The 26,826-nt window shown below is 35.4% G+C and overlaps 1 protein-coding gene across 3 annotated transcripts in view; it reads left to right on the forward strand.

The window, feature by feature from the left end:
* Positions 1-26,826, forward strand: part of DCAF17 (DDB1 and CUL4 associated factor 17) — a 59,665-nt gene that overhangs the window by 5,600 nt on the left and 27,239 nt on the right. For all 3 annotated transcript variants that reach the window (XM_064373382.1, XM_064373381.1, XM_064373383.1), the window contains exons 3-9: positions 3,483-3,573; positions 7,195-7,331; positions 8,386-8,464; positions 11,322-11,411; positions 15,878-15,982; positions 16,291-16,396; positions 25,611-25,753. In XM_064373382.1, the coding sequence (XP_064229452.1) occupies positions 3,483-3,573; positions 7,195-7,331; positions 8,386-8,464; positions 11,322-11,411; positions 15,878-15,982; positions 16,291-16,396; positions 25,611-25,753 (751 nt within the window). The remainder of the gene's footprint in view (positions 1-3,482; positions 3,574-7,194; positions 7,332-8,385; positions 8,465-11,321; positions 11,412-15,877; positions 15,983-16,290; positions 16,397-25,610; positions 25,754-26,826) is intronic.

A 26,826-nucleotide genomic window follows, 5' to 3' on the forward strand; every position in this document is an offset into this window, starting at 1 on the left:
CTTGTACATATTGGCTATTTATATGTTCTTCTTTGGAGAAATGTCTGGTTAGATCATTTGCCCATTTTTAATGTTTTTTTTTTAACAAAAATCCTTAAATATTTTAAATACGAGTCCCTTATCAGATACATGATTTGCAAATACTTTCTCCCATTGTGTAGATTGTCTTTTTTACTTCCCTGAGGTTATTGTTTGAAGCACAGAGAGGTTAATTTTGATGAAGTCCAGTTTATCTAATTTTTTTTTTATTGCTCATGCTTTTGGTGTCATATCTAAGAATCCATTGCAAAATTTGAGGTCATGAAGATTTGCCCCTTTTTTCTAAAGGGTTTATAGTTTTAGCTCATATTTAGGTGGTTGATTCAGTTTGGGTTAATTGTAGTATATGATGTAGGGTAGGTATCCAACTCCATTTTTTTTTTAAACAGGTAGCTATACATTTGTCCTAGCACCATTTATTAGAAAGACTTATTTTTTCTTCATTGCAAGGGCTTGCCACCCTTGTCAAAAATCAGTTGACTATAGACACTTTGGGGTTTACTTCTGGATGTTCAAGTCTGTTCCACAGATCTGTATGTCTGTCCTTATGTCAGTACCACATTGTCTTGATCACTGCTTCTGTGTTATTTCTTCCTTAAATGCTTGGTGGAATTCACCATTGAAAGGATCTGGGCTTGGCGCTTTCTGCTTTGGAAGGTTGTTGATTGTTGATTACATTTCTTTAATAGATACAGGCTTATACAAGTTATCTAATTCTCCTTGGGTAAATTTTGATAGATTGTATCTTTCAAGGAATTCATCTAAATTATTCAAATTTGTGAGCCTAGACTTAGTCATAATGTTTCTTTATTATTGTTTTAATGACCATGAGATTTGGTAGTGATAGCCAGTCCTCAGTTTCTCATGTTAGTAATCAATTTTGTTGACCTTTTCAAAAAAACAGATTTTGGTTTTGTTGATTTTCTCTATTGATTTTTGGTTTTCAACTTTATTAATTTCTGGCCTAATTTTTATTTCTTTGCTTACTTTGTTGTATATGCATTTTCATTTAATTCAAAATATTTTTAAATTTCTTTTGAGACTTTTTTGACCCATGTGTTATTTAGATGTGTGTTGTTCACTCTCCAAATATTTTGGGATTTTCCAGTTGTCATTATTTTATTTGTGGTTTAATACCACTGGGACCTGAGAGCGTACTTTGTATTCTAGTCTTTTAAAATTTGTTAAGGTGTCTTTTATGGCCCAGAACATGGTCTATCTTGGTGAATGTTTCATGTAAGCTTGAGAAGAATGTGTATTTTGCTGTCATTGGTTGAGATACTCTGTTAGATCCAGGTGACTGATGGTACCTTTCAATTTAAGTATATGCTTACTGACTTTCTGCCAGCTGGATGTGTTAATTACTGATGGGTGTTGAAATCTCTAACTATAATAGTGAGTGGATTTGTCTATTTCTCCTTGCATTTCTATCAGTTTTTGTCACATTGTATTTTGATACTCGGTTGTTAGATGCATATATATTAAGGATTATAGGCCAAGGCGGGTGGATCATGAGGTCAAGAGATCGAGACCATCCTGGTCAACATGGTGAAACCCCGTCTCTACTAAAAATACAAAAAATTAGCTGAGCATGGTGGCGCATGCCTGTAATCCCAGCTACTCAGGAGGTTGAGGCAGGAGAATTGCCTGAACCCAGGAGGCGGAGGTTGCGGTGAGCCGAGATCGCGCCATTGCACTCCAGTCTGGGTAACAAGAGTGAAAGTCTGTCTCAAAAAAAAAAAAAAAAAAGGATTATTATGCCTTCTTGAAGAATTGACACCTTTTTCATTATTTTATGCCCACTTAATCCCTGTTAATTTTCCTTGCCGAATTTGACTTGTCTGAAATTAGCATAGCTACTCCAGCTTTCTTTTGTTTCGTATTTGCACATTGTATCTTCACAATTCTTACTGAGCAGTAGTAGGTTTTCTTGAATAAATGTTTCTTCATATGCCATATGTCCCCAGGACCATCTACAGAGATGTTAAATGTTGTCCTTTTATGATTTTCACCAGTTTTGCCAAAGAGTTTGTCCATAGAGCTCTTCATGCCCTCATGCTGGACATTTTCTTATCTTATGTCATTACCACACCTAGGAAAATGAGCAACAATTCTTCAGTATCATTTAATGTCCAGTTTATAACTTCTACAATTTGGAGATACCTGCTTTAACTTAAAAAAAGTTTAAATTAGAGTAAGTGGTGTTTATTAGTGTTCTAATGATTAAATATTATTGAGTAATGTCCAGGGATGTTTTACCTACAGGTTATAATCACATATGAAGTTGCCTTCATTCCTGTGAAATTCTGTTTGGTTTAAACATTTGAATCAGTGAGAGAACGTCAAAGAGACAATAAAATTGTCACCTGAAAATTGTTTCTCTTTGAACAGTAATTTAATTTCAAAAGTTCATCATTTAAAAAAATGAAAAGAGCCAGGTGCATTGGCTCACACCTGTGATCTCAACACTTTGGGAGGCTGAGGCAGGTGATTTACTTGAGTCCATGAGTTCAGGACCATCCTGGGCAACAAACATGACAAAACCCTGACTCTAAAAAAATATAAAAATTCACCAAGTGTAGCAGCATGCACCTGTAGTCCCAGTTATTTGGGAGGTTGAGGCAGGAGGATCACATGAGCCTGGGAGGTGGAAGTTGCAGTGAGCCAAGATCATGCCATTGCACTCCAGCCTGGACAACAGAGTGAGAGACTGAGAAAGAAAGAAAAAAAGAGACAGAGAGAGAAAGGGGGAGGAAGAAAACGAAGGATGGAAGGAAGGAGAAAAGAAAAGAAAAAAAATTTATGATCACATCTCAACTAATCAGAGAAGTGCAAATTAAAAGTAAGAGACTCTTTCACATCAAAGATACAGCATTCAATATTGGCAGAAGTATAAACTTACTCCACCTTTCTGAAAAGTAATTTGAGAGTGAAAAAAGCCATAAAGGGTTTTTTTTTTTTTAATTCATTAGTTTTCATTCTAAAATAATGGAACCCTTTTTATCTAGTAATTTTCATTTTAAATATCAGAAGAATAGTTTTTGATCTTGATGGAATTCAACAGAGATATTCCTAGTAAATGTTCAGGGGTAAAGAAAGAATTTAGTATGAATCAGTTTTGGAAAACAATGTCCAGGTACATATATGTATATAAACCAGAAGAAAATGAACCAAAATGTTAATAATGGTTATTTTTGGCAGTTTTATAGTATTCAAACAATTTTAATCTTGTTATAGTTTTTAGATATTTTTCTATGAATTATATTTTTCTATGAATTATGTGATTATATTTTCTATGAATTATGTTAAAATATATATTAACATTTAGTTAAAAGGAAAGCAAACATGTTTTGGTATTTCAAATCTCTGAGTAAAAATAGTCTCTCAGACCTGAACAAATACTGTCTTGGTTATCAAAAATAATAATAATTATTTTTTCCCAGTGTTGCATCGGAGCCAAGAAAACTTTATGAAATGCCAAGATGTTCCAAATCAGAAAAAATAGAAGATGCTTTGTTATGGGAATGCCCAGTGGTAAGATTTGTTTTTAGAGCATTTGTTTCTAAAACATTTTTAGCCTAGAAGAACTGGTTATTATTAACATATCGCATAAAAAAATAAAGCAAATATCATAGGGATTCTTGCATCTTTAAGGTGTCAAGATGAGAGCATATCTTTTATTTTCTTCTTGAAATAATTTCTATATTAAAAATATTATGAATGTATTTTTTAAATTAGAATTGTTTAGATCCTGAAAACTAGAAAGTTATAAATCAGTTAAAAGTTATATAAGCAGCATAAGCTAATATATAATTATCTTAGTGTTTAAGAGATCGTTCCACTCAATATACTGCAACAGTAACAAAGTATTTATTTAGTGCAATAGTTATGCTACATGGATGTTGTTAGGAAAATAATAGGATAAGCTCATTTCATAAGATTAGCTTTGCCTGGGTGTATATTTTCCAGAACACTCTTTTTGTGGAATGTTAACAGATGCCAGAGGAGTTAGGGGGAATTGGGCTGTGAAAAAATATGTTTGGGACATTCTGAGTTTGAAAGCTTAAACATATTTATTGATAGAATTACTTCTCAGAGCCTTTGATAATAATAATAATACAGTAATACTAATGTGTATGATGATTGTCAAGCCATTTCCCCAAATTCTTTTGATCATAGAACTTCCTTGTTTTAGGAATATTTCTGAATACAAGTTGAGCATCCCTAATCTGAAAATCTGAAATCTGACATGCTCCAATATTCAAAACTTTTTGAATGCCAACATGACGCCACAAGTGGGAAATTTTACACCTGACCTCATGTAACAGGCACAAAATTTAAAATATTATGTAAAATTATCTTCAGGCTACATGTATAAGATGTTTATGAAACATAAATGAATTTTGTGTTTAAACTTGGGTCCCATCCTTAAGATAACCTCATTATGTATATGCACATATCCCCAAATCCAAAGAAATTTAAATCTGAAACACTTCTGGTCCCAGGCATTTCAGTAGGAGAAGGGATAATCAACCTGTATTTGTTGTCTGTAGGATCAGTGCTTATTCTAAGAAATGCACTTAAGAAATACTACAACAGATTAATCAGGTCTTTAAATCTGATTGGTTGTCCTTTAGGAAAAATGGAACTCACAATATGTGACCAAAAATAATTTTTAAAGGATAAGAGGCTATATGCTAAATTTACTATTTCTTTTTTCAGGCTATCATTTTTACATAAAGTTTTAGTTTTCTGGAGCTGCTGCTTTCTTTTTCTCTGAATACTTATTGTCTGTTCATTAAAAGCTCCTATTTAAAAATTAGAAAGTTTTTAAACCTATGTTTCCTTCCTCAACTCCTTATTGAAAGCTAAAAATAACTGTTGTGCCTTTAACAATTTAAAGCTCTTTGATCTGTTTTCATCAGGGACTATGGGGGAAGATGACAGATTTCCTAATTGAGAAAGTTTTTAATAAACTAGTATAAAACACCAAAAATTTGGTTACCTAGTTTCTATTCTCACTTTTTTTTTTTTTTTTAGATGGTCTCCCTCTGTTGCCCAGGCTAGAATGCTGTGACATGATCTCAGCTCACTTCAGTCTCCACCTCCCAGGTTCAAGCAATTCTACTGCCTCAGCCCCTGGAATAGCTGAGATTACTGATGCCTGCCACCATGCCTGGCTAATTTTTGTATTTTTTTGTAGAAATGGGGTTTCACTATCTTGGCCAAGCTGGTCTCAAACTCCTGACCTCAAATGATCCACCTGCCTTGGCCTCCCAAAGTGCTGGGATTACAGGCATGAGCCAGCATGCCTGGCTCCTATTCTCACTTATTTTTAAACATTTTATTCTCATTTGAAGTGCAGCAAGATTTTCTCTTCAGAAAAACCAAGAAACATTGAATTGTTACTAACATACTGATGTGAAACTACTTTTAAATCAGTCTCCATCTTTTTCAAGACTCTGTGTGAATTACAACTTTTTGTTTAAGAAAATAGTTCAAACGTATTATATTCGCTGCTTCAAATTATTTTGATAGGCAAGATATAAATAGTATATTTTTTAAGACAAGGTCTCACTCTGTTGCCTAAGCTGGAGTGCAGTGGCTCGATCACAGCTCACTGCAGCCTCTACCTCCCGGGCTCAAGTGATCCTTCCACTTTGGCCTTCCGAGTAGCTGGGACTACAGGTGTGCACCACCAAACCCAGCTAATTTTTGTATTTTTTGTAGAGTTGGGGTTTCATCATGTTGCCCAGGCAGTTCTTGAACTCCTGGGCTCAAGTGATCTGTCCACTTTGACCTCCCAAAATGCTGGGATTGTAAATGTGAGCCGCCATGCTCAGCCAAAAACTTTTAAATCTCCTTGAAACTACATTTAGATATAAGACATTGTAGAATAAACATATTTATATCATCACCTGGAATCCAGTGTAAGATTTCAAGGGTTAATAAACTAAAAAAAAAAAAAAAGAGCTAAAACACAAACAAAAATTATTTTTTTCTTAACATTTGAAAGGCAAGACAAATTTTTAAGGAGCAGATATAAAATAACTGTGCCTTCATTCTTTTCTATTCACTTTTTGGCCTAAGCAGATACTAGATTAATTTCAGCTTCTCTTTTCTTTTCTTTTCTTTCTTTTTTTTTAACTAGAAACAGAGTCTTGCTATGCTGTCCAGGCAGATCTTGAACTCCTGGGCTCAAGTAATCCTTCTGCCTCAGTCTCTCAAAATCCTGGGATTACAGGCAGAAACCACCACACCCTTTTAGTCTATGAATTAAAATAGAAACCTTTGCTTTTCTTTTTTTTCCTGACTTAGACTTCTACCTTTTGGTGGCTCCTCAGTGACAGAGGTGCCCATGCAGCTATCTTTTCCCTTTTCTAGGGTAATTCATTGGTGACATAGGTCATCTTTCAAACCAGGTCCATCTTCTGTACTCTGGCTGTCTTCATTGGTTTCTAGCTTTTCATTTGAGCTTAGGTCAGAACCACAGTGAATAATGGAGTAATTTGCATTTTGTGAGTTTTGACTTCCATCTAAAGGAAATAAGTCCTGTGGTAAAGGAAAAAGGAGGCAGTATGAATGTCTATTCTAGCAGAGAACTCTTTTTTTTTTGAGATCTCACTGTCACCCAGGCTGGAGTGCAGTGGCACAGTCATCACTCGCTGCAGCCTTGACCTCCCAGCCTCAAGCGATCCTCTTGCCTCCGGAGTCTGGAGTAGTTGGGACTCCAGGCACTCACCACCATGCTGACTAACGGCAGAGGACTCTTAATTGCTATGCTATTATACATGATTTTAAGAGCTGTTATTGTTGTTATTGTTATCACAGAAGTAGCATCATTATTAATTCTCCTACTGTTATTATGACTAACATTTGTTGAATACTTAAAAAACAATAACTAATACATAATAAATTATTTCAGGCCATGTTTAAGTGCTTTATGTGAATAAACTCAGTAAGTGATAATGAAAATTTTCACCCACAATCTTATTTTTTCTTGTCTTAATTCTCTGTTTGGTCATTTAAACTTTCTTTTGTGGTTTATTTATTTGACTGTTTAAGTATTTAGCTATTTTCTTTGGATATTGGTTACTGCAAATTGTTCACGGCCAAGCAGTTTCATTTTTATACCTCATTTTTTTTTTTTTTTAGGGAGATATACTTCCCAATTCAGCTGATTATAAGTCCTCACTCATAGCACTAACTGCTCATAATTGGCTACTTCGTATATCAGCAACTACAGGAAAAATCCTTGAGAAAATATATCTTGGACCTTATTGCAAATTCAGGTATTAACTGTGAGTTTATTATTCAAGATTTTATTTTAAAAATTTGAAACCTGTGGCCCAGGAAATTTCAAGCCCTTTTCCCCTGTCAGTTTTCTAGTCGATATCCAGATCTCAATTAATAAACCTATTTTCTTTTTCTCTCCTCATGACTACATTTAGAAGTCTGAGTATAGAGACCCTCTATCATTTATCTTTATTTTTTTCTTTTTTGAGACAAGGTCTTGCTCTGTCTCCCAGGCTGGCATGCAATGGCACAATCTCTGTTCACTGCAGCCTCCACCTACAGGGTTCAAGCGAGTCTCCTGCCTCAGCCTCCTGAGTAGCTGGGATTACAGGTGTGCACCACCACGTCTAGCTAATTTTTATATTTTTAGTAGAGATGGGGTTTCCCTATGTTGGCCAGGCTGGTCTCAAGCTCCTGACCTCAAGTGATCTGCCCACCTAAGCCTCCTAAAGTTCTGGGATTACAGGTGTGAGCCACCGTGCCCAGCTGCCATTTATCTTTGTATCCCTAAAAAGTAATTCACCTGTGGTAGTTGGCAAATAAACTTTAAAAAAATTCCCTGTATTTGACAAATAGTATTTTCTATGTAAGATGCACTTTATGGTAGATTTTCCTGAAGACTAGTCTGTTTCAGTTAAATTATCTGATGAGTACAATCCAAGAACTGTTATTTTAACTATTAGTTTTATAAATTAGATATAAATATTTGGAGTGAATATGTTCATGGAATGTGTGAAAGTAACATTTTTAGTGCTTTCTGTAACTTCCATTTTAAAGTAGAAATGATTATTTTGTTTTCTAAGTTTTGAATACTCTTAGATCAAAAACAATTTTTATTCACCAATGCTCTAGAAAGATTAAAATTATATATATATTTAAATAGGGATATGTCCATATAGGGATATAGAGGAAACTTTTTTGGTTATTTATTTTTTAAAATAGATCATTTTGCATTTATAATTTAAATAACTAAAAATAGTTTACTTATTTTGATTTTAAGTATAAGGAAACTGACCCAAATAAATAAACTTCTCATCATTCTTTTAAAAGGTACTTGAGCTGGGACACTCCGCAAGAAGTCATTGCAGTCAAGTCAGCACAGAACAGAGGCTCAACAGTGGCCCGGCAGGTATACATTTTTAAACATTCAATAAAATGAATTTTTTTCATAGAAATTTGTCTGCAGATTTGTTTTGAAAAAACTAATGATCTTTTATTTCTGAAGCTTGCTATAAAAGTTGATAGGATTCACGGCAACCCGGATGGAATCAGAGACCATTATTCTAAGTGAAGTAACTCAGAAAGAGAAAATGAGATGTGTTTTCTCACTCATAAGTAAGAGCTAAGCTATGAGGATGCAAAGGCATAAGAATGATACAATTTACTTTAGAGACTCAGGGGAAAGGGTGGGAGGTGGGTGAGGGATAAAACACTACACATTGGGTATAGTGTACAAGGCTTGGGTGAGATGTGCACCAAAATCTGAGAAATCACCACTAGAGAACTTATTCATGTAACCCAAAACCACCTGTTCCTCAAAAACCTATTGAAATAAAATAATAATAAAAATATTTTAAAAAGAAGTTAATAGGTAGTTTTTTTTTTTTTTTTTTTTCTGAAGCATGCTATTAAAATAGACTTTTGTCTCTTTCTCAAAGAAATGTCCAGGATTTACTAGATTTTATAAAGTCTGGAACTTTATATCAAGAAACTTTTTGTTTCTGTTGATGACTTACAGGGAAATATAATGGAAAACATTTCTTGAGCACTTAAAAAATAGATATAGACTGCTTTTAGGGGTTTTCTGTTTATTTATACACCAGGATACCTAGAAAAAACAAATACTTGCTTTCTTTCTCCCCTGTTGTAGTTCTTTCTCATTTTAAATTTAAACGACTTCAGCTTTTTCTCGCTAGTGTCCTTGATTGCAGAATAGGCAGGCACTGATCTGAGTTCTTTACCTGTATTTACTAACTTAATCTTCAGCACATTCCTTACAGTAGATAGTTTCATCATTCCATTTTACAGATGAGGATTCTGAGCCCCAGAAAGACTGAGTAACTTATCCAACATCATAGTGTTGGTAAGTAGTAGAACCTAGACTCAAGCTCAGGCAGTTTAGCTCCAGAGTCCCTGCTCTTAGGCACTACAGCATTTCTGTAATACGGACTGGCAGGTGAAGTTTATATAGAATTCTAGCATTTAAAGAAAAATTAAGTAGTTCCTCTAATTTTACCTTGTTTAGATAATCACATCAAGCATTTCCTTATCAACCCTCCAGTGTATTCCCACACACTCCAGATCTGTGAACTCTGTTTTTCATTCCTCTCTCTTCTCTCTTGTCTACTTTTTCTGTATCCCGCTGAAGCCAAGTAAACTATGTTTTGGCTACTTCTGCTTACTTTTTATCATGGTTCTCTAAATGTTTTCCTACCCTTTACCAGTTCTGCCCAGTCACATTAATAACTGCCTGCCTTTTATTGGAATTTCCTTACCCTTTTCCTAATTTATTTAGTATGACAGCTAAGTAAGAGAGATGTTGTCTCTCTCTTAGTAATACTTCTCTCTTTATAGTCTTACTCACTATCTTGCCTTTACTTTGGTAAAGGAAAATTCAGAAAAGTGGGATAGTATAACAAAGTAGCAAAATGTTTTGCTACTTTGAGAATTCTAAAAGTGTGTTGTCTAATGTACCTTTTTAATAATTTAAATTGCTAAAAATCAATAATATGTTTAAGTTTAATTCTATATGTTATCATATATTAATATTTTACATTTACCATCTGATAATGTTAATAAAAGTCTTGTCAGTGTTTCTATATTCTGGACTGTTTTCCTACAGTCTCCAGCCAACAACTGGTAGCTCTTAGTTGGGGTATATAAACTGTACTTTTCCTTTGGGTTTAAGGAACAAGGAAGGAGTCTGATTTACCTTGAAGGTACTAGTTAATAAAAATTTATCCCTTTCAAAGGGAGAATCTTTTGGGCTTTAAACATTACAGTCTTTTTTGTTTGTCATTTGTTTGTTTTCTAACTTTTAGTTATAGCAGTTTTGATTGGTGGTTCCAGCCTTAAAAGGTCTATTGAAGCAGAGACTGGCTGTGATGGGGCAGACAGCTTTACCTCACACAAATTTAAAAAATTCCCTTCAAACCTGTACTGGAGAAATACAACAGATTGTTTTACATTTCATAGTGGCAAGAAATTGACTGGACCTTGTTTTTCAAGGCATAGGGGCTGTCCTCTTGAAGCAGAAAAGTCACTCAAGCTTTCATTGATGATGTTATTTCTCATTTCCTGTAGAGGAGTCAGCACAACACTACTTTTATGATATATTTATTTATTTAGAGACAGTGTTTCTGACACCCAGGCTGGAGTGCAGTGGCATGATCAGAGTTCACTGCAGCTTCAGACAACTGGGCTGAAGTGCTCATCTCACTTCAGCCTCCTGAGTAGCTGGGACTATAGGCATGCACCACCATGCCCAGCTAATTTTTTTATTTTTTGTAGAAATGAGGTCTTGCTGTGTTGCCCAGGCTGGTCTTGAACTCTTAGCCTCAAACGATCCTCCTGCCTTGGCCTCCCAAAGGGCTGGGATAACAGGCGTGAGCTAGCTGATCCAGCAACTTTCAAATGTTATGACCATGATAACTACATATCTTTTGATTAGGTTCTTTTTTGTTCAAACTCCAATTCACAATATAAATGCATAGTATTTTATTGCTAAGAGATGTTTACTTTTGTGGATCTTTGTGTGTATGTATGCGCATGTGTGTGTCTGAAGGGTTGAAGCTTTAGTGGACATGTTTTGAATATGTTGCCTTCCTGTTTAAGTAACTTTGCAATCTAGATAGATGGATGTTTTCATAATATGAAAACGTCTGCATAACTGCATGCTAGAACAGATGGATGTTTTCAACTAATGAAGACAGACTGTTTCTGAAGTGATTTTGAGAGCTGCCTGTAATTTTAGTCTTTCCTTCTAGGCAGGCGTTCCACAACCCATTTTGCTCTACCTTGCAGTGTTCCAAGTTCTACCTTTTTCACTTGTAGGGATTCTAGAGATCAACAAAAAGGTAAGAACTCATTTCTTATTTAATTGCAATATTAATTTTATTGACAATAAGATGTAATGTCATTATTTATTTTTGAAATGTTTGATTGGAAATGCTCCTTCACTATAAAAAGTTCACTCACCTGGTTTATGTTGTAACAAAACACATGAGAACATTTGACTTGGGGTGAGAGCCTATGCATGTCCCTTCATCTTTTTGTATGTTTTTATGCCTCTCAAGTGGATCATATTGGCTACCTGTGGTAATTAACAAACTACTATCTTATAAAATTACAAAATGAGTAAGGTGTTTTTTTCCCCCAGAGGGAACATCACAAAGCTTGTTAAAATGATCATTAAAGGAAGATGAAAAGTTGCAAAAAAAAATCTCATTTTAATTGCAAGGAATAGATCTAAAATTTGCTTTATGATATATAACAAGCCTTGTATTTAAATATGTAAATTTCCAGTTAATTCAGTTTTGGGTTTGTTTCCATTTGTTCTTGACTTGTGGAGCAGTTACATGGGAAGAAAGAAGGAGCAAATTTCCTTTGACTAAAAGAATGAATAGAATTCTACTTTAAAAAAAATGTTTCTCTTGGTGAATAGCTATTTATTGAGCTCTTCTACTAGTCTTTAATTCAGCACCTGAAGTATTATAGAGGACAGTATCTTGAGGATCTACTGATGTTCATAAGCAAACAAGATGAATGTATTAAAATTTTACATTATGTAAGCATTATATACTAAACTGCATAATGGCTAAAGAATAACATTAGTTACCATTTATTGCTTGTTTTGTGCCATGCACTTTGAGTATTTTACAACATTTTAACATGCATATTTAAGAAGTTAAGCAGCAGTCCCAGCTACTCAGAAGGTTGAGGCAGGAGAATGGTTTGAGTCCAGGAATTCAAGATTGCACCACTGCACTCCAGCCTGGGTGACAGAGTGAGACTCTGTAAAAAAATTAAAATAAAAAATAAAAAGCAGGTACCTAAATCCTAAAGGCGGCAAGTAGAGGAGCTAAAATTTGAACCTAAATTTGACTCCAGAGTATAAACCAAATTTTAAAATAGGTTGGCTGCTTTATTATAGCACTCATTATTTTAAAATATGTTTGAATTGGCTGGGCATAGTGGCTCACACCTGTATTTTCAGCACTTTGGGAGGCTGAGGCAGTCCAGTCTCTTGAGGTTAGGAGTACGATACCAGCCTGGCCAACATGGTGAAGCCCCATCTCTACTAAAAATATAAAAATTAGCCAGGGATGATGGTGCACACCTGTAGTCCCAGCTACTCAGGAGGCTGAGGTGGGAGAATCACTTGAATTTAGGTGTATGTTGCAGTGAGCTGAGATCGCGCCACTGCACTCCAACTTGGGCAGCAGAGCAAAACTCGATATCAAAAAAAAAATTTGAATTACACAAGTCCTCTTCTTCTTCTTTTTCTTTTTCTTTCTCTCTTTTTTTAAAAATTTTCTTTATATATCTACATTTTAAAATTTTAAGTTCAGGGGTACATATGCATTATGTGCCAGTTTGTTACATAGATAAACATATGTCATAGGGGTTTGTTGTACAGATTATCTTATCACCGAGGTTTTAAGCCTAGTATCCATTAGTTATTTTTCCCGATCCTTTCCCTCCTCCCACCCTCCACCCTCCAATAGGCCTCAGTGTGTGTTGTTCCTCTCTATGTGTCCATATGTTCTCATCATTTAGCACCCACTTATAAGCAAGAACATGGAGTATTTGGTTTCCTCTTCCTGTGTTAGTTTGCTTAGGTTAATGGCCTCCAGCTTCATCCATGTCCCTGCAAAGGACATGATCTTGTTCTTTTTATGGCTGCATAGTATTCCATGGTATATATGTACAGCATTTTGTTTACCTAGTCTATCATTGATGGACATTTAGGTTGATTCTATGTCTTTGCTCTTGTGAATAGTGCTGCATTGAACATATATGTGCACGTGTCTTTATATTTATAATAGGATTTATATTCCTTTGGGTATATACTCAGTAATGGGATTGCTGGGTTAAATGGTATTTCTGTCTTTAGATCTTTGAGGAATCACCACACTGTCTTCCATAATGGTGAGACTAATTTCCACTCTCACCAACAGTGTATAAGTGTTTCTTTTTCTCCACAACCTTGCCAGCATCTGCTATTTTTTGACTTTTTAATCATAACCATTCTGACTGGTATGAGATGGTACCTCGTTGTAGTTTTGATTTGCATTTCTATAATGATCAGTGATGTTGAGCTTTTTTTCATGTGCTTGTTGGCCACATGTATGTCTTCTTTTGAGAAATATCTGTTCATGTCCTTTCCCCACTTTTTAATGGGGTTTTTTTTTTTCTTTTAAATGTGTTGAAGTTCCTTGTAGATTCTGGATATTGGACCGTCATCAGATGCATGGATTGCAAAAATGTTCTTCCATACTGTAGGTTGTCTGTTTACTCTGTTGATAGTTTCTTTTGCTGTGCAGAAGCTCTTTAGTTTAAGTAGATCCCATTTGTCAATTTTTGCTTTTGTTGCAATTGCTTTTGGTGTCTTCATCATGCCCATGCCTATGTCCAGAATGGTATTACCTAGATTGTCTTCCAGGGTTTTTATGATTTTGGGTTTTACATTTAAGTCTTTAATCCATCTTGAGTTAATTTTTGTATATAGTGTGAGGAAAGGGTCCAGTTTCAATTTTCTGCATATGGCTAGCCAGTTATCCCAGCACCATTTATTGAATAGGGAATCTTTTCCCCATTGCTTGTTTTTATCAAGTGTCAAAGATCAGATAGTTATAGGTATGCAGTCTTATTAATATTTCTGGTTTCTCTATGCTGTTCCATTCATTCTATGTGTCTGTTCTTGTACCAGTACCATGCTGATTTGGTTACTGTAGCCCTTTAGTATAGTTTGAAGTCAGGCAGCTTGATACCTCCAGCTTTGTTCTTTTTGCTTAGGATTGCCTTGGCTATTCGGACTCTGTTTTGGTTCCGTATGAATTCTAAAATAGCTTTTTCTAGTTCTGCGAAGAATATCAGTGGTAGTTTAATGGGACTAGCATTGAATCTATAAATTTCTTTGGGTAGTAGGGACATTTTAATGATACTGATTCTTCCTTTCCATGGTTTTCCATTTGTTTGTGTTATCTCTGATTTCTTTGAATAGTGATTTGTAGTTCTCCTTCTAGAGATCTTTCACTTCCCTGTTAGCTGTATTCCTAGATAATTTATTCTTTTTGTGACAACTGCAAATGGGAGTTTGTTCATTATTTAACTCTCGGCTTGACTGTTGTTGTACAGGAATGCTAGCAATTTTTGCACATTGATTTTTTAGTCTGAGACTTTGCTGATGTTGCTTATCAGTTTAAGAAGCTTTTGGATGAGACGATGAGGTTTTCTAGATATAGGATCATGTCATGTGAAAAGGGATAGTATGACTTCCTTTCGTCCTATTTGAATGCCTTTTATTTGTTTCTCTTGCCTGATTGCTCTGGCTAGAATTTTCAATACACTGTTGAATGGGAGTGGTGAGAGTGGACATCCTTTCTTGTGCTGGTTTTCAAGGGGAGTGACAAGTTGTCTTTTCAAAGTGAGAAACTAGGATCAGTGAATTAAAAAGTCATGAACTAGTCAAGGTCAAAGTAAACAATACTTAATCCTTCTAAGAGATGACAAAAAGTAAAACTCATAATTTAATCGTTCTCTCTGTGCTTATAGATTAAGTAATTATATGTGCTTTTTGCAGTCTACAACAGAAGCGAACACTTGGCAAAGTCATAAACTGTTTTTGTTTATTCCTGTATGTCCAAGGTAATTGGACATCTTTCTGTATTCCTGTATTTCCAAGGTAATTGGACAAGGACATCTTCATTTAAGTAGTTTGTTTTTGATTAAGCTGGTGAATAGTATAAAAATAAGAATAATAGAAAAATATGCAATTTGAGAGATTTGGTTTTGAATATTGTTACTTTGGATTGAAGAACATTTTTCACTTACTATGCATCAAAGACTATCCAGGGGCTGGGCACCTCTAATTAACTAAAAATTTGTCTCTATAAAAAACATTTTAGCATGAAGAATGGGTTCTTGGAATAATATGAAATAGTAGATTAAATACTCATTTAGAATGACATGGCCCTGATGTATGCCAGTGTCTATGAGGAATAGGATTTGTTATTAATAGATATTGACAATGCTATGAAGCAAACGAATGCTAGTGCATCATTCCAAGGGATATGTGCTGCACTTCCATCAGTGCTGCACTTCCATCAGTGCTGCAGTTGAAGAATCCAGTGGCTTACTGCTCACCCCTAATAACACCCTAGCTTCAAGGTGACAAATTATAATCCGGTTTTAATGCTAGGCAGCAGTGTTATAGTAGTGACATGAATATTAAGCAAGAGTATAAACCACTGTGAACATTTAGAGGGTTGGACTTCCAGTCTTTTCTCAGGTGATATCTGTCTTTCCCCCCCACCCCCAGATTTTTGGGAACGTTACTGATGCTACCTTGTCTCATGGAATACTGATTGTGATGTACAACTCAGGACTGGTCAGACTCTATAGCTTCCAAACCATCGCTGAACAGGTAGAGAAAACTGAAATAATTTGTCATATTACTATTAGCATGAGGTTTCGGCTAAAGTATGTTTTTTTTTTTTTTTTTTTAGTGAGATGCTTTTAAAGTAAGGCACTTGTGTAGATTTCAGCTCTAAAAAACTGTAGAAATCTAGAAAGGCAACGTAACTTTTAAAGCAGTGGTGGGAAAGATAAACAGAAAGACCATTGGAAACAGATATTTTCTTTGTCATATACATGTGAATTTTATTTTTGTTCTCTCCAGATAGCAAATAAATAGGTGCTAAAGCCACAATTTTTGTTTTGTTTTGTTTTTAGTTCATGCAACAGAAACTTGACTTAGGGTGTGCATGCAGATGGGGTGGGACTACTGGAACTGTAGGAGAGTCTCCTTTTGGCATTCCTTGTAATATTAAAATCACAGGTATGGCTACTCTATAGTATTTTTTCACCTTAAAAAAATAAGTGGTCATATAAATAGTTATTAATTATAGTCATCCAAATGTTTTTCTCATTTATTTATAAACTCAATTCATTTTATTCCTATATATAATATTCCTTGCTATTCAATAACAAATAAATATTGAGGAAAATCTATCAGTTATTCATTGAACTGGGGATGCTGAGCATTGCTTGTCCAGAGACTTTTAGCAATTCACTTTACTTTTCTGATCCTTGATTTCCTTATCTGCAAAATGAGTTGCAGCAGGCCGGGCACGGTGGCTCACACCTATAATCCCAGCACTTTGGGAGGCCGAGGCGTGTGGATCACGAGGTCAAGAGATCGAGACCATCCTGGTCAACATGGTGAAACTCCGTCTCTACTAAAAATACAAAAATTAGCTGGGCATGGTGGCGCACGCCTGTAGTCCCAGCTACTCGGGAGGCTGAGGCAGGAGAATTGCTTGAACCCAGGAGACGGAGGTTGCGGTGAGCCGAGATCACGCCATTGCACTCCAGCCTGGGTAACAAGAGCAAAACTCCGTCTCAACCATCCTAGCTTTCTTACAACTTAATATTTTACAATTTGATGACATTTACCCTCTCTCTAAGAAAGGTGTTTTCCAAGAAAAATATGACCATGCTATCTGAACACAGAGCTTAGACACAGACAGAACTTCCCAGTATACTTAAAGAGGGCCAAAGCACAAAAAAGAAAATTATATAGAATTCTATAAATATAGTAAAAATGTTCTATGTTTAACTAGTTTATCAAATTCAGTTGTTAGAAAAGAAATCAACTGGCTGAGTGTGGTGGCTCACACCTGTAATCCCAGCACGTTGGGAAGACAAGATGGGTGGATCACTTGGGGTCAGGAGTTCAAGACCAGCCTGACCAACATGGAGAAACCCCATCTCTACTAAAAATACAAAATTAGCTGGGCGTAGTGGTAGGTGCCTGTAATCCCAGCTGTTTGGGAGGCTGAGCAGGAGAATTGCTTGAACCCAGGAGGTGGAGGTTTTGGTGAGCCAAGATCGTGCCATTGCACTCCAGCCTGGGCAACAAGAGCGAAACTCCATCTCAAAAAAAAAAAAAAAAAGTCAACTATTAGTCAAATTCAGTAGTGCATTAAAAGAAATAAATCATGACTGTTCAGAGTTCATCTCAGGAATTCAAGGATGGTTTAATGTTTACAAATTTAGTAGATGTAAAAATCACATGAGTAAACTAAAAAATAAAATACATTTTTATTATCCTAATATCGGTCTTAATTTTTGTTCATTAAGAGTCATTCCTTATCATGTTGGGGACATTTCTCTTATTTATAACCAACCAATAAGCATTATATTTTTAGGTGAAACTCCAAAGGATTTTCTAATATATTCAGAATAAGATAAGAATGTTTTCTGTCATTTTTCTTTAACATTGTATTAGTAGTAGACCAAGAAATAGAAATGAAAGATGTAATTGTTCAAAAGGAAAAAGATGTCATTTTTAGCAGTAAATGACAAATTATAAAAACTACTGAGAGTTCAAGTAAGTTATTCATGAAGTTCAAAATAAATATTTTTTAAATTCCTCAAGTTTTTAGATGCCTTGGACAAACTGAATTAGGCAGTTTTATGAAAATTCAGCCCTAGCAGTACCTCCTGTATTCAATACAAATACATTAAAGGAATCTATTAAGAATTTTAAAACTGCAGGCTCTAGTGGTAACTGAGTTATTTTGAAATGGGTTATTTCGAACAGTTTTTCCAAATGGTAGCATTATTCTTGTTGAAGTGTAAATAAAAAGTAGTAAAAGAAATAACAAAGATGATAAAGACAAAGCACATAGAGCCTAAAGGATTGCCCTGGAGTTTTGTCCCTGTTTGTAGAAAGAAGACTGAATTTGGGATCAGAATCTTAGTCTGCTAACTAGTAGGGGTGACACTGCTACTAACTGGTGGTATGAAAGTGGGCAAATTATTATTATTATTATTATTACTATTATTATTTTGAGACAGAGTCTCACTCTGTTGCCCAGACTGGAGTGCAGTGGCAAGATCACAGCTGATTGCCATTTCCACCTCTTGGGCTCAAGTGATTGTCTTATGTTAGCCTCCCAAATAGCTGGGACTACAGGTGCATGCCACCACACCCAGCTAATTTTTATAATTTTTGTTTGGTAGAGATGGGGTTTTACTATGTTGCTCAAGTTGGTCTTGAAATCCTAGGCTCAAGCAGCCTGCCCACCTTATCGTCCCAAAGTGCTGGACCCACTGTGCCTAGCTAATAGTGGACAAATTATTTAACCTCTCTGGGCCTCACATTTTGAAACTTTGAAATAATAATGTTTGAAAACATGATCTATGAAATCATTTGTCATCGTAAAAAAAAATTCAATGATTTCTGTATGTATGGCTAAGAAAAGTAGTAAGTTATATTGGAAGCTTTCAGTGTTAATATTGTAGAGACTTAAATCCCATTCATTTCTCCAAAATTTTTTTTCAGTCTTAAGGTCTATACAAATAATATTTATTTTAACTTGAAATAATTTTTTTTTAATGCAAAAGCAGTTCCTTTGCATTATCTAAAAAATTGGGAAATTGGCCAGATTGGTGGCTTATGCCTGTAATCCCAGCACTTTGGGAGGCTGAGGCAGGTGGATCACTTGAGGTCAGGAGTGCAAGACCAGCCTGGCCAACACAGTGAAACCCCATCTCTACCAAAAATACAAAAAATTACCTGGGCTTGGTGGTGCATGCCTGTAGTCCCAGCCACTTGGGAGACTGAGGCAAGAGAATCTCTTAAATCAGGGACGTGGAGGTTGCAGTGAGCCAAGATCATGCCACTGCACTCCAGCCTGGGTGACAGAGCAAGACTCCATCTCAAAAAAAAAAAAAAAGAAACAAAGAAAAGAAAAGAATTGTGAAATAAAGATAAGCAAAAGAGAAAATGTAAAACATTTATAGTCCTCTTACATGGGGTTAACTATTATTACCTTGATGTGTTATTTTCTGATCTTATAATGTATATATTTCTATATGTTTAAAACCAAGAAAAGAATTATACCATAATTGTTCTTTCATAACTCACTTGTTAAGAAATCAACTCTATTGAGGTATAAGTTACAGGTAATTGAAATGTATCCATTTTACTGTATAGTTTTGAGTTTTGTCAAATGTATACACCCAGGAAATCACCGCTACAGTTAAGATTTACAATCTTTTCCTCATCCCGAAAAATTCCCCTGTGCCCTTCCCAGTAAATTTCTCTCTTAACCCAGTGCTAGGCAACCAATGATCTGCTTTTTTTCCACTATAGATTAGATTTATATTTTCTAGAGTTTTATATTAATGAAATCATATGGCATTTTTTTTTTGTTTGGCTTCTTTCACTCAGGATATTATATTTGAGATTCGTTTCATGTTGTTGCATGTATCTATAGCCTAACCCACTTTTTGATGTTAATATATTATGAATATTAATTTCCATCTAGATAATTTAATAGGTGGCCTTATGAAAACAGTAAAGTTGTAATCCTGTCTCACTCTTTACGCCAAAATAAATAGTGGATGGGTCAAAGGCTTAAAAATTTTAGAAGAAAACTTGGGAGAATCTTTTTATCTCAGTGTGGGGAAGACCTTTTTAAGTATGACACAAAACTGAAAACCATAAAAGAAGATATTGATAAATTTGATTACATAAAAATAAAGTTCTGCATGGCAGAAAAATCCCCAGAAGTATACAACATAAACCAACTCAAACAACAGGGGACATAATTACAAATCGTACTATAATGGGGCAGTTTCCTTAATACATAAAGGGTTCTACAAATTAATAAAAGAGCGATAACACAATTATAAAAGGATCAAAGGATATTGTTCAAAAGAAACAGAAATATAAATGACTTTTAATTAGGGGAGTGCAAAGCTCAATGACACTGATAAGAGAAATGTAAATTAAAATTATTATACATCTCTTAAGATTCTTAAATATCAGAAATTAGAGCTTTTGATACAATATGGTTAGTAAAAGTTTAGAATAGCCACTTTCATTTATTGTTAGGACCCTTTATGGTCCCCAGCAATTTGTCAATATGACATTTTGTTAATACGTATCAAATTTTAAAAGCATGTACTCGTTGAGCCCAGCAACTCCAGTACTAGGAATTTATCCCAGATATATTCACTTGTATGGAAAGTGATAAATGTACAATTAAAATATTGTTTCTAATAGCAAAAGATTGGAAACAATGTATACATTGGTAAATGACAGTAGTATTGATATATCATTGTATAGCTGTATCCTAAATTTAATTGCTAAATTGTTAGAAAGAAAGAAGAGTTTTAGCCAGGAATGGTGGCTCATGCCTGTAATCCCAGCACTTTGGGAGGCCAAGACTGGTGGATCACTTGAGGTCAGGAGTTTGAGACCAGCCTGGCCAACATGGCGAAACCCTGTCTCTGTTAAAAATCCAAAAATTAGCCAGATGTGGAGGCATGTGCCTGTGATCCCAGCTACTCAGGAGGCTGAGGCACAAGAATCACTTGAACCCAGGAGGCAGAGGTTGCAGTGAGCAAGACTGTGCCACTGTACTCCAGCCTGGGCGATGGAGCGAGACTCAATAATAAAAGAGGAATTCTTTTTGCACTGGTATAGAATAATTTCCAGGATGTATTATTAAGTGGAAAACAATGGGTGCAAAACTGTATATAAAAATCCTCATTTGTGAAAAGTATTCATATTCATGTATTAAAGGACCATATATCGTGATGTGCTTTTGGATTTGCTTGGCACATCTGAAAGGACACATAAAAACTTGATAAATAGTTATATCGGAAGAGATACAGGTCAAAGGAAGACTTAGTTTTCATTATATCTTCTGCTACTTTTAAAATGTAGTACTTGTATTACCTGTGCCAAAAAGTGGTTCTCTGCGTGTGCGTGCATCTCCTTGAGGTGTTAAGAACTTGACGTATATGCCATTTTACAAATGAACCTTAATTTACTTAACCAGTTCCCTACTTTGGACATTTAGTTTGTTTCTAATTTTGTGATTACAAATAGCATAAGAATATTTCTGTAACCATTAGTGATCCTTGCCTGAATCAGTTATGTCACGTGAGTTGCAGAATGGCAGTTTTTAAAATTCTGTTACTCCTTTTACCTTGAATAGCTGGCATTTTTCTAGAAATAAAAGCTTTAACTCATCAACTAGAGATAAACTGTAATTCCTTACAAAAGGCAAGGTAAAGTCTTATTTCTTCCATTTAATTATCAATATTCAGAGCAAGGAGTTAGTATAATAGTCACTTTTGATGGTGGCAAAATATTTTACAGATAAACACATATATAAACACAATAGACTCATGGATTTTTATTTGTTCAATATTATATATTAAAGTTATTATTCTTAGTGATGCTCAAATTGTCCTGAATTTGGCCAACAGAAACTCCATTTTGACACACCCCAGTAATCTTGAGAATTTCCTCACTTTCCAGAACAATAATGTGTCACAGGCTTACCTTTTACTTTCCTATTTCTGACAGGGAGCCGTTTTAGTAGAGAACATCATTAGAGACTATCAGTTTCCTAGAGAGTAACACTACAAACTGGGCAGCTTTAAACAATGGCGATTTAGTCTCTCACCATTCTGGAGGCTAGAAATTTGGAATTAAGGTGTTGGCAGAGGTAGCCTCCCTCTGAAGGCTCTAGGGAAGAATCCGTTCTTCTTCTAGCTTCTGGTGGTTGCTCGCAATCTTTGGTGTGCCTTGGCTTGTGGCAGCATAACTACAGATTCTGCCTCTTGCTTTTCCATGGACTTTCTCCCTCTGTGTCTTCAAATCTTTTTCTCCTTATAAGGAATGATCTTAACTTGATTAAATCTACAAGATCCTATTTGCAAATAAAGTCACATTTACCAGTACCGGGGGTTAGGACTTGAACATATCTTTTGAGGGAACACAAAACAACTCACAACAGAGACCCAGATCTAGTTGTGTTCATTGCGGTTGGATATCTTTACTTTTAGGTCCTTTTAATGAACAGAGCTGAAAATTACATTAAAACAAAAATTCATTAGCTCATTTTCATATTACCAAATTTAGCCATTCTTTTTAGATTTTATATTTGTATTTTTTAACTCATACTGAACTTCTTGATTTCTAATAAAACTTTATCCTACAATATACATATGATAGTCTTAAAATTGCAGTACCAGTGTTACTACTAAGAACTAAAGTATGGGCTAGTTGCGTTGGCTCACACCTGTAATCTCAGCATGTTGGGAGGCTGAGGTGGGTGGATCACTTGAGGTCAGGAGTTTGAGACCAGCCTGGCCAACATGTTGAAACCCCATCTCTACTAAAAATACAAAAAATTTAGCCAGGTATGGTGGCATGTACCAGCTGTAATTCCAACTACTCGGGAGGCCGAGGCAGGAGAATCACATGAACGCAGAAGGTGGAGGTTGCAGTGAGCCAAGATTGCGCCACTGGACTCCAGCCTGGGTGACAGAGTGAGACTCTGTCTCCAAAATAAAAAAAATAGAACTATGGATTGAAGGTTAGGATTCTCCTACAGTTTCTTTTCTCCTTAGTATACAGCCCAGTAAGCATATACATGGAGTGATGTGTTCAAAGGCAATTTTAAATCATTTTTCTATAGGATTAAGCTACCAGCATGATTTAATTAGATTTGTTTGTTTGATTTTATTTTTGATTTTGGGGTTTGCTGTTTTCTTTTTCAGTTTATTCTTGAAGTTGTGAAATGTATATATAGTTGAAAGATTGAAGCTGTATAAAAAGATATACTCTGAGAAATTTTTTTCCCTTTTTTGTTTTGTTTTGTTTTGTACTATTACCCAGTTTGGAGTGTAGTGGCGCGATCTTAGCTGACTGCAACCTCCACCTCCTGGGTTTAGTGATTCTTCTGCCTCAGCCTCCTGGGTAGCTGGGACTGCAGGTGCACACCATCATGCCTGGCTATTTCTTTTTTTAATTCTTAGTAGAGGTGGGGTTTCGTCATGTTGGCCAGGCTGGTCTTGAACCCCTGACCTCAGGTGATCTACCCGCCTCAGCCTCCCAAAGTGCTGGGATTACAGGCATAGGCTACTGTGCCCAGCCCCATTTTCTATTTCATTGCTTTCTGTTTTTATTTTTTATTATTTCCTTTAATCCTGTTACTCCCATCAATAACCATTGTTTTTAGATTCTGGTTTAGCTTGCTCTTGTTTCTTTTAGCAAAAATAAGCAGATGTGTGTTTGTATACTTTAAACATTTAATCTTCTTTCTTATATCAAATGCAGTATATTATATCCTTTATTCTATACCTTATAATTTTATTTAACATGTATCTAAATATTTTTAGTTTTTTTATTTTTGGTAGAATTGAGGTTTTGCCATGTTACCCAGGCTGGTCTCAAACTCCTGGGCTCAAGCAATCCACCCACCTCAGCCTCCCACAGTGCTGGGATTACAGGCATTAGCCACCACAACTGGCCAAATTTTCTAAGTAAATAGTTGGTAGAAGAAATATGTAAGGTTAATTATCCCCTACATTAAAAATTTCTAGAAAAATATATTGTATTACAGGTGTAGCCCTTCTTCCTTGATAAATAATACAGTTATTTTGTGCACTTTATGTTAAAATAGTCTTTTAAAGTATTATTGTTTGACTTTTCACAGACTCATAGTATTTTAATTAGTCATATTTATTTTCTTTTTAAGGCCCCCTTTTTTCCCAGTGTAGCAAGTGGAAGCCCTTTTGCTGGCTCTCCTACTCTTAACACTACCCTCTGATATCCTTGTAAATATCCTTGCGTTCTCAAAACAAGGGATGGTCCACACCTATCCTAAAATTTTCTCACCACAAGACGTGGAATCAGCTACACTGAGAACTTTTGGGCCTTTTTCATTAAGAATAATATTAGAGATCAAAATTTGGGTTCTTAGGTTAGCAGGGAACACCAGAGTTGTGGGCAGAGTAATATTGCTACTTTTGGGTCATTTTTTGCAGTTGCTGGGAAAAGTATTTCTAAATACGTCTGTTCGTACTGGTTGTTTTCTCTATTTTGAATAACTATTTCATATTCTCTATAACATACCTAGTTGATTTTGAGCCCCAAATTCAAACTCTAAGTGTATGCTTTTCTTTTAATAATTCTTCTCTTCTTCACCATATCATCACATACAATGTTTGTATTTCTCTTATAATTTGCCAACTCATGTCTTTCATACATTTTTCTATTGGGGTGTTTATACCTTTTATTGCTTAAAAGGATCCTTATATATTAAAGATACTACCCTTTTCTTAAAAGGTTAAAAAAAAGCACTTGACATATATTTTATATGTTTATACCTGTCTCTTCTTTTTCCTCAAGATTGTTTGTGAGCTACTTTTTATGAAAGTTGACCCTTAACACAGGTTTGAAATGCACAAGTCCACTTATATATCTAAGAATAGATCTATTATGCTCTACTTAAAGTTGTGATCAAAGAAGAACACCAAAAAGCACCAACAGAAATTTACTTTACGGTGTCAGTCTTCAAAAGAAACAGACTGGATATATCTGAACTACCTTAAAGTTAACTTGTCTGATGGTAATGTTAGTAGTAGTGACTGTCCTGTAATAAAGCTTTCATTGTGACAGACCCTATCCTAAGTGGTTGCATTCATTGTGACTAATACTGTCTCTGTACTAGAAATCTTAAGAAAGATAGATGTATATCTGAGAGTATGCCTATTAGTCCAGGATGTAGAAGATCTCTTCCTCACATTTGAGGGAATTATTAGACCTAATTATCTTGTTGGATTATTATGAGAGTTGGAAATAATATCTAACCCAGAGTCTTTTCCATAGTAGATGTTCAGTAAATGGCAGCTACTTTTATTAAATGTACTTTGTCATTCCTTACCATCATAAACGCCTTAAGCCCAGTTTTAATCTCTGCTCACATGCAGGCCACATATACCTACCCTGAAAACAAATGCCTGGGAAGTTGATGCGGCCTAATTTTGGTTCTGACTAGCTTTTTCTTTTCTCACAATAAACTCCTTACCTGATTGTATTTTATTTTCTTGAACATAGTAATTTTTCATTAGTAGAAATTAATAGATGTTGCATGCAAAGAAAGGTTGAATTCAGTTAATGAATAGTACAGAGGCCCCAGGACAGTGCAGCTAATGAATTCCTTTTCCTGTCTCTACAGACACACCACCACTGCTCTTTGAGGTGTCATCCCTGGAGAATGCTTTTCAGATTGGAGGCCATCCTTGGCACTACATCATCACACCTAATAAAAAGAAACAGAAAGGAGTTTTCCATATTTGTGCCCTAAAAGACAATTCCCTGGTAAGTGAGTGATCAGACTATTTAGTAGAAAATTTGTATCAAATTCTTTATTTTCTGCCTCTCAAATAGGCCCACATTCCTCAGAATTACTTTTTTCTGCATTTGTTTTAATAATTTGTGAACAATTTATAATACAGAAGAATACAGACAATATAGCAAACATTTGTGTGTTTGACCCATAATTTTAAAACATTAACATTTGAAGATTCTTATGGCACCAAGAATTTTATGTATATTTTTTAATCTCACCAATCTCCCAGCATGGGATTTCAGGTAAAACCTCTCCACAGTGGGAATCACTGATGGAATGTATTCACGTTGCTTCTGAAATTGCTGGTGGAATGTGTTGTTTGTTCTGCTTCTCCATGGTTTGTTTCTCTTTGCCTTCCAGAGCAGAACCAGATGCAACTTTGGTGGTCACAGTGTACGTAACTTGAAGCACTTTGAATTTTTAAGGCAGAGTAGGTAGAAATGGTACATAGTAAAACAATGGAAATTTCTACACTTTGAATTCACTTTTCTTTTTTAAAATGGCTTAGACATTGATTTGTCATTTAATAAACATTTATTGAGGGCCTACCATGTGCCAGACATGACTAAGGGCACAGTCTCTTCCCTCAAGTTATACTCTCAAAGCAAACATGTAGAAAAACAAGATGCAGTGTATTAAGTACAGTGATTGTGGTAAGTGCAAAAAGTGAGTTGAGGGGGTTCCATTTTTGTTTTGTATTGCTGATTATGTTTTCTGTTGGTTAGTTTGTTTTTTGAGACAGGATCTCACTCTGTCACCCAGTCTGGAGTTCAGTGGCACAGTCATAGCTGACTGTAGCCTCAACCTCCTGGGCTCAAGTAATCCTCCTGTCTCAGACGCCCGAGCATTACAGAAAAATCATTCAAACTTTCATTGTTGATATTTTTTCTCATTTCATATAGATGTGTCAGTGTAACAAACACTACTTCCATTTTATATTTATTTATTTAGAGACAGAATTCCACTCTGTTGCCCAGCCTGGAGTGCAGTGGCACAATCAGAACTCACTGCAGCCTCAACCTCCTGGGCTCAAGTGATCCTC

Source organism: Aotus nancymaae, unplaced genomic scaffold (genome assembly GCF_030222135.1).
Source record: "Aotus nancymaae isolate 86718 unplaced genomic scaffold, 86718_ANA_hifiasm-v0.15.2.pri h1tg000008l, whole genome shotgun sequence".
NCBI classification, from domain to species: domain Eukaryota; kingdom Metazoa; phylum Chordata; class Mammalia; order Primates; family Aotidae; genus Aotus; species Aotus nancymaae.